At 45.7% G+C, this 17517-nt stretch overlaps 1 protein-coding gene across 15 annotated transcripts in view; it reads left to right on the forward strand.

Moving 5' to 3' along the window:
* Kdm2b (lysine demethylase 2B) overlaps window positions 1–16495 on the forward strand; it is a 146151-nt gene extending 129656 nt beyond the window's left edge. For 3 of the 15 annotated variants that reach the window (XM_029566585.1, XM_029566586.1, XM_029566595.1), the window contains 12 exons: window positions 1348–1491; window positions 2675–2761; window positions 2918–3187; window positions 3397–3510; window positions 3606–3668; window positions 4129–4167; window positions 4352–5031; window positions 5616–5779; window positions 5865–6026; window positions 6851–7069; window positions 14031–14207; window positions 14330–16490. In XM_029566585.1, coding sequence (XP_029422445.1) covers window positions 1348–1491; window positions 2675–2761; window positions 2918–3187; window positions 3397–3510; window positions 3606–3668; window positions 4129–4167; window positions 4352–5031; window positions 5616–5779; window positions 5865–6026; window positions 6851–7069; window positions 14031–14207; window positions 14330–14406 — 2196 coding nt within the window. In that variant the 3' untranslated portion in view covers window positions 14407–16490. Of the gene's footprint in view, window positions 1–1347; window positions 1492–2674; window positions 2762–2917; window positions 3188–3396; window positions 3511–3605; window positions 3669–4128; window positions 4168–4351; window positions 5032–5615; window positions 5780–5864; window positions 6027–6850; window positions 7075–14030 lie in introns of all 15 variants that reach the window. The other 12 variants (XM_029566592.1, XM_029566590.1, XR_003850481.1 and 9 more) reach the window with 11 other exon arrangements.
* The last annotated feature ends 1022 nt before the right edge of the window (window positions 16496–17517 follow it).

Consider the following 17517-nt stretch of genomic DNA (forward strand, 5'->3'; position numbering starts at 1 on the left):
CTCTCTGTAGCCCCAGCTGTCCTGGAACTCACTATGTAGACCAGGCTGGCCTGGAACTCACAAAGATCCACCTGCCTCTGCCTCCCAATTGATAGGATTAAAGGTGTGCGCCACCATGCCCAGCTTAAATTTTGTCTTTTGTACCAAATGTCATTTATTTTTCTGGAAATGACAGGACCACTTACATCTTCAAGAAAATATACCAGTACCCACTGGTTTTTCTAGTCTTTCAAATAAAAATGTTTTAAGCCAGGCATGGTGGCTCATACTAGTAATCCTAGCACTGTAGAGACTGAGGCAGGTGGATAATGAGTTTCAGGTCAGCCTGGGCTACAGTGTCAAGACCCTGCCTCAAAAAGTAGTAGAAACAAAAAATAAAGATGGTCTGTGGAGGAGGCTGGGCATGGTGGTGCACATCTTTAAACCCAAAACTCAGGAGGCAGAGGCAGCCTGGTGTGCATAGCAAGTTCCAGGTCTCCTTGTGCCTATCTCAAAAAGACTGCGCCCCCCTCCAAAAAAAAAGTTCTGTAGAGAATCTAGTGGTCATTTGAGCTCACAATGTGTACTTTTTCCTTTAATGGTAGCTCTGTGTGCGGAAATACTGTGTACGTACTTCCTATGTGGAAAGGATGTGTGTTTAAGGGTTGAGGTTTTCATGAAGTTAATAATCAAAGACATTAGCTGGTGATCTCTTCAGTGTACATGTGGTCCTGAGTGACTGGCTGTCAGGACAGCTGGGTTTGCCTTTAGTGCTGAGGACCCCCATAGTTTCACTCATCCTGTTGTACTGTCACTGCAGAAGGCAAGTGATGTCTTATTCGAGGGTTTTGACCCCACAGCCCTCCTATAAGGTCTTGGGAACTGAGGCTGTGGATGTGCCTGATATTCACTGGTGAGATGACCCTCAGCTCTAGGCGCGGTTCATGTGACATCTTGTTCCAGTCTTTTCCAACAGGGAGGCCTTGCCTGACCGCCATACTTAAAATTAGGTGCATTTCCACTCACCTCTCCCCCTTCCTTTCTTCCTTTCTTGTTTTCCTAATGTCCTTAGTCTGTATGACATATTCTGTTCTTCATTTTGTCTTCTTCCCTCCACCAGAAAACAAGCTCAGGATGGTAGAGACTTTGATCTGTCTTATTCATTGCTATATTCTTAGCTCTTACAGCACATGTGGCACATAGAGGTAACAGCCTAATGGTATGTGAACAAGTGACTAAATAAATGTTCCTGAACCACTTTCTGATGCTCCCTGACAGGCCCAGGAAAACAGCTCATTGCCTTTGGCCTGGTCCCCAGAGGCGTTTGTCATCCCTCCCTCCTGACTTGTATGTTTCTTGGTTCTTCAGCCAGTGCTGCCCCACACTGCTGTGTGCCTTGTGTGTGGAGAGGCAGGGAAGGAGGACACAGTAGAAGAGGAAGAAGGCAAGTTTAACCTCATGCTTATGGAGTGTTCCATCTGCAATGAGATCATCCACCCTGGATGCCTGAAGGTAGTGTCCCTTGGGGCCCTGGGAATCCTCTCACACATATAAACATATACTATAGGACTCATGATGATGGTCTGGTGCCACACCAGTGAGGCTAGGTTCCTTCCTAGAAACTGCTGCTGAAGTGGTAGGATGCACAGGTGCTGTACTGCATTCCTAGGGAACCCATAAGTTTAGAGGTGTCAGGTGATCAGCCCAGAGCTGGATGGATTTGGAGTAGTTTCCCTCAGAGAATGAACCCATCCATACCTCAGAGCCACAGCAGGGTCCCAACTTTTCAGCAGACAGAAAACATGGGCTGCATATTTGTACCCAGATCAAGGCAGAGACCCAAGGTGGCTACTTACCGGAATCCTGACACCTGGCTTCTGGGAGAATAAGACCTAGGCGGGTCAGAGCACCAGGTGGTTGCTCTCCTGTGCCTCTGCACCAGGAACCGGTTCCTGTAATGTGCCAGAACAGAGCTGCCTTCTGGGTGACCTCTGTGTTTGCCTGGCTCAGGCAGCTGGTTCCACCTTGGAAAGGAAGAAATCACTCTGGCCTGGTGCATGTCTCTGTCCCAGGAGAATGCAGAGTCAGAGCCTGTATGTCTGTGGGCTGCAGGGGTGACTATAGGAGGGAGAACTTTAGTTCTTTCATCACACACACCCTCTAAAGGGGGTATTGTGATGTCCTTGGCTTTGGAAGCCAGCCCTTTCTGATTGTAATTGCCTGGCTATTTATCCTGTGCCTAGCTAAGGTGAATGACACAGCCACGTGGTAGGTCCTTTCTGCATGCTAAGTGCTGAGCTGATTATTTTCCTTAGAATTAGATTTTCTCAGCCACTATTTTCCTTATATCCCTGAATTAGATTTTCTCAACCACTCTACCCTCCTCCTCCATGAAATGAGCACACTTATTTGCTATCTTATGGCCAAGGGCCCTGGCCCACAGAGATAAAGGTGTACTGTCCCAGCATGGCTGAGCCAGCCGGGACAAAAGTTCAGTATCTGAACCCAGAGTCGTCATCTCACCAGATGTTCAGCTGTACTTTATTTATTTATATTTTGGCTTGGTATGAGATGGACATGACATTGGGGAGGGGTGTGAATATCCAAAGCAGACTGGGCTTTCATAAAACCCTGCACCCTTGTGGACCATCTGGGCACCCTTCCCTGCCCACTGAGTTCTGGCCTGTCCTTGCAGATTAAGGAATCAGAGGGCGTGGTCAACGACGAACTTCCCAACTGCTGGGAGTGTCCGAAGTGTAACCATGCCGGCAAGACCGGGAAAGTGAGTGCGGGCTCCAAGTCCCTGTTGGGTTGGTTTGACGGAGAGGGGCGGGCTGGGCCTGTCCTAGGTTGTCAGTCAGGGTGGGGTGCCTTGGATTGGGGAGGAGGAAGAACAAGTCCAAAGATATACAGTCGGATTGTTCTTTCTCTCATTTTGGCCTACAAGCAAAAGCGTGGCCCTGGCTTTAAGTATGCCTCCAACCTGCCCGGATCCCTGCTCAAGGAGCAGAAGATGAACCGGGACAACAAGGAAGGGCAGGAGCCTGCCAAACGGAGGAGTGAGTGTGAGGAGGCGCCCCGGCGCAGGTCAGACGAACACCCCAAGAAGGTCCCCCCTGATGGCATCCTACGCCGAAAGTCTGACGATGTGCACCTGAGGAGGAAGCGGAAATACGAGAAGCCCCAAGAGCTGAGTGGACGAAAGCGAGTACGGACTGGGAGGCCCTGGGCAATAGAAGGGTGGCATGACTGGTCTTAGGTGTGGGGCGGAGGGTGGGTATCAGGGAAGGTTAATGGGTAGAACTTGGGATCCTGGCCTCTTAAGAGCTGCCCTGAGCAGGTCACCTAAGTCCTGAGAGCCTGACCTAAAAGAAAGAGGAAAACCAGCGAAGTCACTCCTCTTCCCACCCCCTTTAGGCCTCGACGCTTCAAACGTCCCCCGGTTCCTCCTCTCACCTCTCGCCGAGGCCCCCTCTAGGCAGCAGTCTCAGCCCTTGGTGGAGATCCAGTCTCACTTACTTCCAGCAGCAGGTGCTCCCACGCCCCACCCTCCCAAGGCCCTGGGGACTTTCGAGTCCGGGCTGTCCTCCCCACAACTCCCCAGTCCTCCTATCCTGTTGCCACAGATGCTCCTGAGGTGTGGCCCCAAGTCTGCAGTGGGCCTGAGAAGCTCTGTGAGGAGAGCCACGGTTGGTTGGGGAAGCTGCAGCTGGGAAGCTCTTGGAGTCCATGGGAACCTCAGAGGATCCTGGTTGCCCTGATCTGCCCATGGGCCTTGCTGTTACTGGCCACAAGGTGGCGCCCAAAGCAGCTCCTGGTTTAGGCTTGGCTGAGGATGCCTCTGGCTTGATCTCTAGCCCTGGGCTTCCTCAGCCTTGGCTGCTATAATGGGTGACTGCAATCTCTGGTCTGTCTGGGGTGGGATGGGTGGGAACAATCAACCATCCTCCCTTATTTCCACCTTCCTCCTGGAAAACAACAGGCAGGACTATGCTATCTGTCAGTCAGATATGAAGGGGGGAGATCTTTGGGAAAGATATCCTTCTAGCCCCTCCTCTAGAGATTGGGCTCAAGGTATGGTGGGGTCTAAAGGGGACTGTGTTTCTTCAGCCTGGGAGCAAGCTCTACATCCTTTCTTCCCTATGACAGCTAAAACCTGGCAAAGAAGATAAGCTTTTCAGGAAAAAGGTACCATTTTTCTCTCCCTCCTACGCCCCCACCCCACTTCCAGCTGTTAGAGCTGTAGGCAGTACCCCTGGTGGCCCGTGTATTCCCTGACAGTGGGTTGGGAAGCCTGGGGTGAGAGCTGCCCCAAATTGGATGGGCTGATCACAGATCACCGACCCTTAACCCCCTCCCTCTCTTTCTTAAGCGGAGGTCTTGGAAAAACGCTGAAGACCGACTAGCACTGGCCAACAAGCCCCTTCGGCGCTTCAAGCAGGAACCAGAGGACGATCTACCTGAAGCACCCCCCAAGACCCGGGAGAGTGACCACTCACGCTCTAGTTCACCCACCGCTGGGCCTAGCACTGAGGGAGCTGAAGGCCCAGAGGAGAAGAAGAAAGTGAAGATGCGCAGGAAACGGCGGCTTCCTAACAAGGAGCTGAGCAAAGAGCTAAGTAAGGAGCTCAACCATGAGATCCAAAAGACAGAGAGCAGCCTGGCCCATGAAAACCACCAGCCCATCAAGTCAGAACCTGAGAGTGAGAATGAGGAACCCAAACGGCCCTTGAGCCACTGTGAGCGACCCCACCGCTTCAGTAAGGGGCTCAACAGCACCCCCCGGGAGCTGCGGCACTCACTGGGGCCTGGCCTGCGCAGCCCACCCCGTGTCATCTCGCGGCCCCCACCCTCTACATCCCCACCCAAGTGCATCCAGATGGAGCGTCACGTGATCCGACCACCCCCTATCAGCCCCCCACCTGACTCGCTGCCCCTGGATGATGGGGCAGCCCACGTCATGCACAGAGAGGTGTGGATGGCCGTCTTCAGCTACCTCAGCCATCAAGACCTGTGTGTCTGCATGCGGGTCTGCAGGACATGGAACCGCTGGTGAGGGACCACCCTATGTAGGGCTTAGGTTGAGGCTCAGGGCAGTCCATGGCAGCACATTTTGCTAGAGTTGCTTATGGAGATTAGCTCCCCGCCACAGAGGCTCAGGGTGCCACAGCACTCCTCAGCCCAGTCTCGTGGGAGGAGGCACCCATTTGCTTTCCTGATAGAGAAAACAAAGATCCTTGTAGAGTTCTTGTCTTTAGAGTTAACTGGGGTTAAGAGTGAGCATGCCAGTGCTGACTAAAACTACCTTGATATTTTCCAGATATCTTACTTTAACTTAGTTCTTTACCCACATACATGAATGGGTGGACCCAGTGCTGCCTCAGCGGTTGTTAGGAGGTACAGCCTATAGAGGGCATATAAGGCCCAGGAGATATTTGATGGTAAGCGAAAGGACCTTCTGTGTTGGCATGGTAGCCATCAGCAGAGATGTCTAAATGTGGTCAGGATGGGTACTAAACAGAGTACAGAATCTTACAGGAACCCCTCACTTGAGGATGGCAGGTCAGGGTGCTTACTTTAGCTGAGCAGAGGCTCTCCAACTCTGATGATGTCCTCCTGCCTGCCCTGGCCACTAGGTGCTGTGATAAGCGGTTGTGGACCCGCATTGACCTGAACCACTGCAAGTCTATCACACCCCTGATGCTGAGTGGGATCATACGGCGCCAGCCTGTCTCCCTTGACCTCAGCTGGACCAATATCTCCAAGAAGCAGCTGAGTTGGCTCATCAACCGGTTGCCTGGTAAGCTTTTGGCCAGGGACCCCAAATGTGTGGTCAGTGGGGCCTAGGGTATGCTACCTGACCTGTGTGCTCTTTTTTCTCCTAGGGCTCCGAGACTTGGTGCTGTCTGGCTGCTCATGGATTGCTGTCTCAGCCCTCTGTAGCTCCAGTTGTCCATTGCTCCGGACCCTGGATGTCCAGTGGGTAGAAGGACTAAAAGATGCCCAGATGCGGGATCTCCTATCTCCACCTACAGACAACAGACCAGGTGAGTTGCCAGGCTGAACCTGTGCCCTAAGGGCGTCTGCCCCATGGGGATGCAGTGACTGAGCTATCCTGCTGGATCTGGTTTTGACCACAGGCCCCATCTACTGCATGTGTCATCAGCCTTCCCTGGCATTAGCTACTTTCTGGAGGATACAGGGCAGAGTTCTGGAGGATACAGGGCTATGTTCTTAGCCAGCTTTGGGCGCAGGGTTCTAAGGAGAAGTACGTGCTCTTGTGCATACACTCTTCTGGAACTCTGACTGCTTGTCTGTGAACTTAATCTTCATTAGCTTCAACATTCTTGGGTATATTAGGATTAGGGTGGTTGAGGGATGGCTCCAAGTGTGGCATGCTCCTAGGTCACCTACCTGGGTCACTTTATCCCAGTCAAAGCACAAATGATTTATGTAGGGTATGAGTGGCAACAGACAAGGGCACTGAGCTATCCCTGTGCCAATTGGATTATTATTGTTGGACAGAATATAGGATCAGTGTTTCTAGATTTTTCTTAAAGGGAAAGGCAAGCACACCTCCCTGTACACCTAATAAGTATCACTAGAGTGATTTAAATATAGTCTGAAAAGCCATAGTTCAAAGTTGGATCCTCCAACCGTGTTTATGGATTCTGATTTTTCTAGAGAATCTAGAAATACAAATTCTGATGTGGAAGCTTCTAATTTCTAAATGCTAGAATTCTGGCTTGGGGGTGAAGTAACTTCATGGCTAACTGAAATTTACAGTTATATCTAGCTGGTAGGCCTTAGAGAACATCATGATCTCCCTGGTTAGGTTGATAGGTTGCCTCTATTCTGCCTTCCCCAACAGGTCAGATGGACAATCGGAGCAAGCTCCGGAACATTGTAGAACTGCGCCTAGCTGGTCTGGACATCACAGATGCCTCCCTGCGGCTTATCATCCGCCACATGCCCCTACTCTCCAAGCTCCACCTCAGTTACTGTAACCATGTCACCGACCAATCTATCAACTTGCTCACTGCAGTTGGCACCACCACCCGGGACTCTCTGACAGAGATCAACCTGTCAGGTAAGGTGAGGCCCCTTATGTAGCTCAGCACCTTTAGGATAGCTGGCATTGGATATTTGTTGAGAACTGTATTATATGTACTGTATGGTCACAGTGCTCAGAAATACCAGTAAATGAGACCACTAAGTGTAAAGAGTATTAGAATTGTATAACTGGACTGGAGAGATGACTCAGCGATTAAGAACATTTACTGCTTTTGCACAAAACCTGAGTTCAGTTCCTAGCACCCATATCAGGCTGCTCTAGGGGATCCAACCACCTTTTTGTCTCCTCTAGTATTGCCTGCATGTGGTACACTAGAGAAAAGTAGACACACATACATAAATAAAAATAATGAATTGTAGTAATTGCAATGAAAAAAATTGCTGACAGGTGTGAGATCGGGCAGCAGTGATTTCTGATCCAGAAACATGGGCTAGGGACATTTTCTCAAAGGTGGTAAGAGACAGGCCAGTGCCTGACATCCAGAGTCCAGTGGACAGCAATGGGCTGGGATGCAGAGCCACCAAAGACAGGGTTTTGACCACTGAACTAGAGTCAGGCAGGTTCGTTTCTGCCTCTGTTGCCATGTTCTAATTGTTATGGATGTGCAGCTTGGTTCAGGGAGTTATGTGGGAGAGTGTTATGAATCATCTTTTACATTTTGTTTTGCACCACACTACACTGAGACCATTTTCATCTCAGTACACAGATAAATTCACTCTTGATAATATAGCTCTTTTTGGGCGGGGGTGGGGGGCTCTTTTTGAAACAGGGTCTCCCTGTAGTCCCAGCTGGCCTGGAACTCAGAGATATGCCTACCTCTGCCTCCTGGGTGCTCAGATGAAAGGTGTGTACTACCATGCCCAGCCTAATACAGCTCTTTTTAGAGACAGGATGCCATGTGCCTTGGGCTGCCCTTGAACTTACTATATAGTCAAAGATGGACCCTGAACATCTGATAGTCTTGCTTCTACCTTCCAAATACTATGAGCCACCATATTGGTGCCTAGGGCACATGAGACCCTGTCTTAAAAACGTTTTGAAGCCAGGCTTGGTGGCACATACCTTTATTACCAGCACTCAGGAGGCAGAGGCAGGCAGATCTGAGTTCAAGGTTAGCCTGGTCTACATAGTGAGTTCTAGGCCAGCTGGGACTACAGGTAGACCTTGTCTCAAAAAGACAAAAATTTTTTTTTTTTAGTATTTTACAGCATATCTCTACACCTATTCTCTTCCTCTTTTGTTTTGTACCTCCCATTAATGTAACTAGTTATTGATAAGGTAAGCATGTACCACAAAATAGATGACCAGTTGAGTTTCAGGGTATATTCATGTGTTTGGAGGATCTGGCTCCCAGCTATTGCTGTTGAAGCTACATTTCATCCTAGAAATGTTTATTGGTCCTAGTTTGTACCTGGCCTTTTCTGTAATCCTTACCCCTTCAGGCAACCCCTAGACCTGAGCTCTCTCCAGTTTACCTCCATATATTTCCACATAGTGAGCCTGTGCTGCCATTTCCACTCAGATATGTCTTTATGGAACACAAGAATTTATTATGGTTGTATCCTCTTGTTATTCTCTTTTTCCTCCATTTTTTCCAATTTTTAGTAAAGTTGCTAATATTTTACCTTATGATCCTGTAAATTTTTATTACAAATTAAGCCAAACAATGTATTGCAAAGACACTTCCTTTCCTGCATGAGTTGAGTTTTTCTAGTTAATAATTGCTTCTTGGGGCTGGAGAGGTGGCTCAGGGCACTGACTGCTTTTACAGAGAACCCAGGTTCGATTCCAGCACCCACATGGTGGCTAACAACCGTTAAATCCAGTTCCACAGGATCCAGCACACTCTTCTGACCTCCACAAGCACTACACAACACAGGTTCACCTACTTACATGCAGGCAATACACTCATACACATAAAATAAGTTTTTAAAAAAATTTTTTTTAAACTGCTTCTTTTGATAGACATCAGTGAATTTCAGGCCAGCGGGGGCTACAGGGAGACCCTGTCTCAAAAAGACAAAAGAAAAGCCCACAAAAAAGAAGTCTCTTTCTGATTTAGTTCTGAAACAAACTACAACAAAACAAAACTGAATATCCCTCTACAAAACAGTTTTTCTGCAGAACCATCACCACTACAACCCCCCTCAGCCCCTGGCCTTTTTTAATGTGTCCTCACATTCAGTTGAATATAGAATACTAGTTTGGGAGCGAGGTTGTTTCTCCACTGGCTTCCATCTTTCAGAAGTGAGGATGAATTAAATGTATTGCTTTGTCTGTCAGTGAATCTATTTTGGCCCACTGTTTTGTAGACATTGTCTTTATCTCTACTTGTAATTTTTAAATTGTGTGTGTTGAATGCACATATGTCCAAGCATGTGAAGTCCAAAGGAGGATGTTGGGTATCTTTCTCTATCACTTTTCTGCCTTATTGCTTTGAGACAGGGTCTTTCATTATATGAAAAGTTTCACCGTATGTATCTGTAGCCCCTGCCCCTAGCCATGGGGTTACATACTACCCTGCCTAGTTTTTTATGTGGGTGCTGGGGATTTGAACCCAGGTCCTCATGCTTTGCACAATGAGTACTCTTACCCACTGGGCAAACTCACCAGCCCCTTGTCTATAATTTTTTATGAATTGCATCACAGTAAACACTCGTGAGCTCTTTCAATATAGAAACACATTCTTCAGTTGTAGAAAACATTCTTGAATTTTTTTTTTTTGGACTAGTCTTGATACCTTCTGGAGATGACCCCTTCTTGTACCCTTTTACTCTTAATGAGACTGAAGGTGGGAAAATTGACAAAGCGATGTGTCATGCAATCAAAAATAACCCTCTCACACTCTTTCTAATTAACCCCTCAGATATACCCACCAAGATGACTGACATTCTCTGTTATCTTACAACAAAGTTCTAATGATAAAAGATGTTGTATAATGCTAGCATACCATTCCTTCAGAAAAAAAATCATACCCTCAAAATTCAATACTGGATTCATTTTAAGTATAAGTGATAGGAATTCCTATTTTTATACTTTTGCTTCATTTTTTTCACTGTGACATATGAGACCCCATATTGACCATCCCTTGTCCTGTTATTAGTTATCCTTAAATGACCAGGAATAGAACTTAGTAATAGAGCTCTTACTAATTATGCACAAGACCCTAGATTTTATCTTGCACCACAAAAATAAACAGAAAACCCCACAATTATCTTTAGACTGCAAGATCAGTATATGACATTGATCTCCTCCCCTGATCTCTAGTCACTTTACTAGTCCATTCAGGATTTTTAGTTGGCTTCATCGTGTCAGCCTGTTCTATGTATCATTTTTTCCTGTGAACTCTAGGTTAAGGCCAGAAGTTTGCACAGATACAGGTTACACATTTTTGGTTAAAAAAAAAACAAAAATACAAATTATGTTTCCTGCTATGAAAAGATAATTGTGATGGTCTTAGGGTGAGTTCTCATGCATGAAAATGCTGGTTACGGAGCATACACACAAGACTTAGAATGGCCCCCACACAATTCCTGTTGCTAACTACTGTTCCTATCACCCCAGAAGCCTTGTTTAAGGCACTCTAGATATCCTGGCTTCCAGTTTAACCACCGTCCCCTTTCAGGGCACTTCACTTGCCTTCCAGATGTTCAGTTCTGTTTCCAGAGCCCATCTCATTCCCTTCAGATCCTGCTCTGCTCTCTGCTACCTCTAGTCCCACTTCTATCACCAGTTTTGGGACAATCCTGAAATAGTCTCCCACTTCCAGAGAGAAGAGCCTGACAGGTTTTCTCTCACAGGAAGCTCTCACCCAGAGGACTTTGCTGTTCAGCTGGTACACTGCTGTGACAAGTGGCCATTAGGTAGGCATAAGGCCTCAATAATTGTCTTACTTATACTAGTGTGACCTCCGTTTCCAGATGGCCTCTTTTTGCAAATTGAATTTGGGTAGGAAGCTTTGGGCCCTCTTCTGTAACTCACTTTCAGCCAGAGTGCTCCCTGGCTCTTGGTTAACAAAACAAAAATACTCTGAACTCAAAAACCCTTCTATTTGGAAGAAAAGAACTTTCCATGAGGAGTCCTTTGGTCCCTCTTGTATATGACACTTCTTGCAGCCTGGTTCAGTAGACCTTGCACAGGCAAATGCTTCCTGCTGATAGATGGTTGCCACTAGGGCCTATGGCTATCCAGCTTTAGTTATAAGGTGATAGGGGTAAACTGGTATCATAAAAAAGGCCTGTTCAGTATGGGGGTGGGGGGGTGTCACACAAGTGAAAAATGAAGCAAAAATATGGAATGAAATAGGCTTTTTCACACAGTAAAATCTATCCTGTGTAAAGTGAATCAAGTAATTTGAAGTAATTGTATGCTAGCATTATATCGCATCTTTTATCATTTGACTTTTGCATTAAGATTATAAAGCAGAATAACCATCTTGAGGGAATATTTGAGATTAAGAGGTGGGGCAGAGAGATGGTTCTGTGGATAAAAGTAGTTGCTGCTCTTGAAAAGGACCTGGATGCTGGGCGTGGTGGTGCACGCCTTTAACCCCAGCACTCAGGAGGCAGAGGCAGGTGGATCACTGTGAGTTCCAGGCCAGCTGGGGCTACAGGGAGACCCTGTCTCAAAATTACCAAAAAAAGGAAAAGGACCCGAGTTCAGTTTCCAGCACCCACATGGCAGTTTATAGCCATCCTTAACTCCAATTCCAGGGGATCCAATGCCTTTTTTTTTTCTTCTTATTTTTCTTTCTTTCTTTTGGTCTTTTTGAGACAGGGTCTCCCTGTAGCTCCAGCTGTCCTGGAACTCACTATGTAGACCAGGCTGGCCTTGAACTCACAGAAATCCACCTGCCTCTGCCTCTTGAGTGCTGGGATTAAAGACGTGCGCCACCACGCCTAACTTATTTTTATTATATGTGTTTGAGTGTATTGCCTGCATGTATGTGAGTGCACCCGTGTTGTGCAGTGCTGAGGTCAGAAGAGGGCTTTGGATTCCCCTGGAACTGGAGTTTAAAGGACGGTTTGTAGCTGCCATGTGGGTGCTGGGAATCAAACCCTGGTCCTCTGCAAGAGCAGTCAATACTCATAATTGCTGAGCCATCTCTCTAGCCCTCCACCCCCCACCCCCCACCCCCCCGCAATGCTTTTTCGACCTCTACAGGCATTGCATGACACAGGTGCACTTAAAATATGTATACACATAAAAATACATATACACATAAAATAATTTTTAAAAAGAGAGGTTACCCTTTTTAATATTTTGTTATTTTTATGTGTATGTGTGTATTGCCTGCATGTATGGAAGTGCACCCATGTCGTGCAATGCCACGGAGGTCAGCAGAGGGCATCGGATCCCCTAGAACTGGAGTTACAGACAGTTGTTAGCTGCCATGTGGGTGCTGAGATCTGAACCTGGTTCTTCTGCAAGAACATTCAGTGTTCTTAACCGCTGAGCCATCTCTCCAGCCCCAAGAAGTTACCTTTTAAGGCATCTTTGTCAACATTTTTGTTGTTGTCCCTCCTTCAATCTTAACTGTCCACCCTCATTATTTGTCTGTATACATGATGAATACAGTTTCCTGTGGCCACTTACTCCAAATTCATGAGATTCTTACTGCATTTGTGAGACTGGATTATTTTCCTTGAATTTTGCACATAAGAATTGGTGAGCTCTGGTTTGCCAAGACTAACAGTATACAGGTGTACATGGTACTAGTTTCCTCAAGCTTCTGCCATTTTGATAGTGCATGTTATCAGTTGACCCTGTTTTATTCCCACTCAATTTCAAAGAAAATCAAAAGTGATAAGAAAACATTTCAAAGTTAATAAAACTGACAGGAAAGTATCAATCGTTTTCTGATCCATTTGATTCATGTAGAAGGAATTATTCTTCTTAGTCTCTGTTGATCATTGTTTGGCATTTAAGCCAGTTGACAATGGATTATTAGTTCTAAAGGAAAGAGGTAGTACAGAATGATAAAGGAAACACACAGCTGTTCATAGGACGTGGTCAACGATTCTGAATTCTGTTTTGTTTTTTATGGGCCGAACCTCTCTTCAGCCCCATCAAGCTTCAACTAGACACTTTGTGTTGGGTTGTGGGGTGAGGAAGCCAGTATGTGGCTGTGCATCACCAATGTGCTAGGGTGCAAAAGAGCACATGGGTCCCAAGATGACCTTAGACAGCTTCTCACTCTGAACATAGTATAGGTGGATATAGAGAGGCAAATATAACTATTCCATTGGAAAACCCCTTTGACCCATTATGACCCCCCACTTTTTTTTTGGTCTTTTTGAGACAGGGTCTCCCTGTAGCCCCAGCTGGCCTGGAACTGTGTAGACCAGGCTGGCCTTGAACTCACTGAGATCTGCCTGCCTCTGCCTCCCGAGTGCTGGGATTAAAGGTGTGCGCCACCACGCCCAGCTTGACCCCCTTTTTGTAGTTGCTTAATTTTATTTGTGTAAGCATTTGCCTGCATACCTGTGCATGCAGTGCTCATGGAGAACCAGAACAGGACATCAGATCCCCAGAACTGAAGTTAAGGAGGGTTATTAGCAGCCATGTAGGGGTGGGGACTAGGGGCTAGGAAGAGAACTGCTCTGGAAGAGCAGTAAATGCTTTTTTACTGCTGAACCATCTTTCCAGCCCTCTATATGGCCCTTTTTGTAAGACACACAGATCTATTTATAGAAATATACCTTGTGGTACAAGTGATTTTCACCTGGTAGAGTCAGAATGGCTTTTGTTGTTTTAATAGCAGTGTGGAAACTAGAACCTAGGGCCTTCCACATGCCTAGCAAGTGCTCTACCACTGAGCTATACATTTAAAGTTTTTTTGCAATTAGATGAAAGCATCCCCCCATTTCAAGGACATTGAGCAATCTGTTCCATCTCTACTGCTGGGCACCTGAGTTTAGGGGCTTTTGGGTTCTTCATCTTCTGTAGTTTAACATGGTTTTCATCTTCCCTACAGACTGCAATAAAGTCACTGATCAGTGCCTGTCCTTCTTTAAACGCTGTGGAAATATCTGTCATATTGACCTGAGGTACTGCAAGCAAGTCACCAAGGAAGGCTGCGAGCAGTTCATAGCTGAAATGTCTGTCAGTGTCCAGTTTGGGCAGGTGGAAGAAAAACTTCTGCAAAAACTAAGTTAGTCCCAGGACAAGTATGTAAATATGGGGGGCGGGGTGGGGTAGGGGAAATACAGCCTGAGAAGGGAAAGACTACAAAAAAAAAAAACTTTTATTTCCCTTTGGAATTTGGAACAACAGACCACAGGACACGGTTCCATTTTGCAAGTCTTGCCAAGGGAGAAGCTGTTCACCCACCCATTTGGGGAAGAGTGTAAGCCAGATAGATACTTTATTCTATTTTGGCCTTTCTGCATCATAACTGCACTGCTTTCTGGACCATTTCTAAGGCGGCCTTTAGAAGACATTCCAGTTGGAGAGGAGGATCGGCTTTGGAGACATCCTCTTAGAAGTCTGAGCTTTTATCGGTGGTGTTTTTGTTTTGGGCACTTTGTTCCTTGTAATGCCAAGGCTTCTGGTGTCAACACAGTGGACCATACACCCCATCTGCAGCTGTCTTGACACATTTTGTTTAGTTGGTTTTGTTACATCTTACATTATGCAGAACTATTTTTGTACAAATTGTTTAAAAATTATTTATGCAAGATTTGAATGCATACCAGTGTTTTTATTGTTTTTGAGATTGCCAACTTTCCTCCAGGTAGGAAAGAATTTAACTTGTACTTCATCAACACAAAGCCCATCAATACATGTGCCCAGGTGTGATGGGGAGGGAGACAACCTTCCACTTAAAAGCATGTTTTACTGAATGTTGAGAGCCTACTTTATATGTCAAGAAGATACACAAGCATGTTGTGGACAAATGTAAATTATAGTCAAATACACTTTGCCAAGTTTCTTCAATAGAGTTCACCTTTTCCTCAAAATTTTACAATTCAGACTCCAGCTTTTGCACTCAGGAGGGTTTCGCTCCAAGCATGAGCTCTTGTATTCTATATAGATCTAATTTATACCGTGAGTCAAGTAGAATAAATGTCCCCACAGCCTTGCCTTTACTTTTTCTCCCTCCTTTGAAGTGTTAGTTGAGTTCTCACTTAGGTTGGTTACCTGGCTATTTCCTAGTTGTCAAGTTCTGCATTCATAAGTACCATCGTTTACAGTGGTGTTTCCTAGACCTTCCCTGATACGGTTTTACCTTTGTTGAATTTGTATAAACAATTATACAAAAAAAAAAAAAAAAACCAAACAAACAAACAAAAAAACACTCTTGGTGTTTGAGGGTTTTTGTTTTAGGAGTAGACTAAAAATCAGATGGGAAAGCCCAGGATTAATGGAAGTCTCAAAACTAGTGTACATTGTGTGGATGCCAAACAATGTTTAATTTCTGTCATCCAAGCAGCACAGCAGCCCTGTACAACACATAATTGCTCCATTCTACAGAAAGATCTGTTTCTGGCCTGTAAAGCTAATGGGGAAAAAATGCTACAATGATGGCTGCTTGTGCATTATTAGGGGCAATGATTCACCTTTGGGTGAACCATATTGGGGGACCTCCTACCACACCTGCACAAAAATAACTTCCATTGCCACTTAGCATTACTCTTTCCTAGAAGTTGCCCAGATGGGGAGGGCAAACTTGTCCCAGAGAAGACAATCGGAGGCTGTATTCTACAGCCTGGGAGCTGAAAGATTGAGACAAATTAGAATTTGGGGTCATAGAACATTTTTAGACAGTCCCCAATTACTTCATATTCATATATACAGATCACTGTTCTAATGAGTTGGAAGATGGGGAAAATAATCAACTTCCTTTCTCTAATCAAGACCTTACCCCTATAAGCCCTTCCTGTTAACCATCCAGTTTTAAAAGTTAGATCTCATTTAAAGCTATACCTCTGACTTAAATCCAAAGGCTTTTTCTGAGTCAAACTAGAGACACAGAAATGATTGTCTCTGGTGTTTAACTCTGGAGATCCGTTTAATAAAATTAAGATGTTAACTAGTTTACTTATAAAAAGGCAGATTATTTCTACTGGCCTGAAAGTTTCATTATGCAGAAGTAAAGGTTATTTCTGTGGTAGTTTTAGTTCTCTGGAGGTCATCCTCAGGGCTGGGGAGATGGCTCAGCAGTTAAGAGCACTGGCTGCTCTTGCAGGGGACCTTGGTATAGTTCCCAGCACCCACATGGCAGCTAACCACCATCCATAACTCCAGTTCCGGGGGATTTGACATCTTCTTCTGGACTTGCAGACATTGCGCAACACCAGTGCACTCATGTACATGAAGGCAAAACACTCAATACAAATAAAATTGCAAAAAGCCATCCTCTTCCTCAAATACTTGCAGGGTGACTTATTTTCGTGTGAATAGTCCTAAGAACCTGGGTTCAGCTGGGCGTGGTGGCGCGTGCCTTTAATTCTAGCAGAGGCACAGGCGGATCTCTGTGAGTTCAAGGCCAGCCTGGTCTATATAGTGAATTCCAGGACAGCTGGGGCTACAGGGAGACCCTGTCTCAAAAAGAACCTGGGTTCATGCCACCAAGACATGACATAGCTCCAGATATTAGGGAGGCCATAGTAGTACACAGGTCATGATTGAGTTCTCCCAAGGAGTACTAAGCCACCCTGGAGTCTATACTCCCAATGCAAGTCTCTATTCTCTATATAAGTTTTAAAGTTTTTATTATGTGTGTGTGTCTGTGTGATCTGATATGGTTATGTCCATACCACTAAGGGAATGTGATGTTTGCAAAGGAAGATTTGATACAATCGTGTCTTAAATTATTATATCCTTTTCTACTGTGAGAACAGGAACAAGGTAACTTCACTGTATTCCACTGTGACCTTCAAAACTATTACGTGTGTATGAGTGTATGTATGTGTATATGTACAAGCCTGTATGTATATTAAAGTGCACCCATGTCATGCAATACCTGAGGAGGACAGAAAAGAGCATTGGCACCCCTGGAACTGGAGTTACAGTTGTTAGCTTCCATGTAGGTGCTGGGAACCCAACTTGGATCAAGAGCAGCCAATGTTCTTAACCGGCTTGAGGCCCTTGATTTACATGTTTCAGAGCCTACCTGAATTCATAATTGTTAGGCGTCTGTTGGTAGATCCTAAGTACATAAGGCCACGTTACTCTTTGCAAAGTTAAGACAACTAGAGACTTTGAAAAGTCAAGATCAACGGAATCTTCAAAACATTTGCCCACAATAAGTAGGGTAAATCCATAATTGGTTTCAACTCAACCCAAAGCCAAACCTTCTAGTTGGCCCTAGAAGAAACCCCTCTGCATAAATTAGTATCAAAGTTTTCTCATTTGCTGTATGGAACTGAAAATTTAAAAAAAAAACAAAAAACAAAAAAACGGTGTTAGACCTTCTGTAGCTCACCCACCACACTCTAGTGCTGGGATGGAACCTGGGG

The sequence above is a fragment of the Nannospalax galili genome, unplaced genomic scaffold (assembly GCF_000622305.1).
Source record: "Nannospalax galili isolate Female #2095 unplaced genomic scaffold, S.galili_v1.0 scaffold218, whole genome shotgun sequence".
Lineage (NCBI taxonomy): Eukaryota > Metazoa > Chordata > Mammalia > Rodentia > Spalacidae > Nannospalax > Nannospalax galili.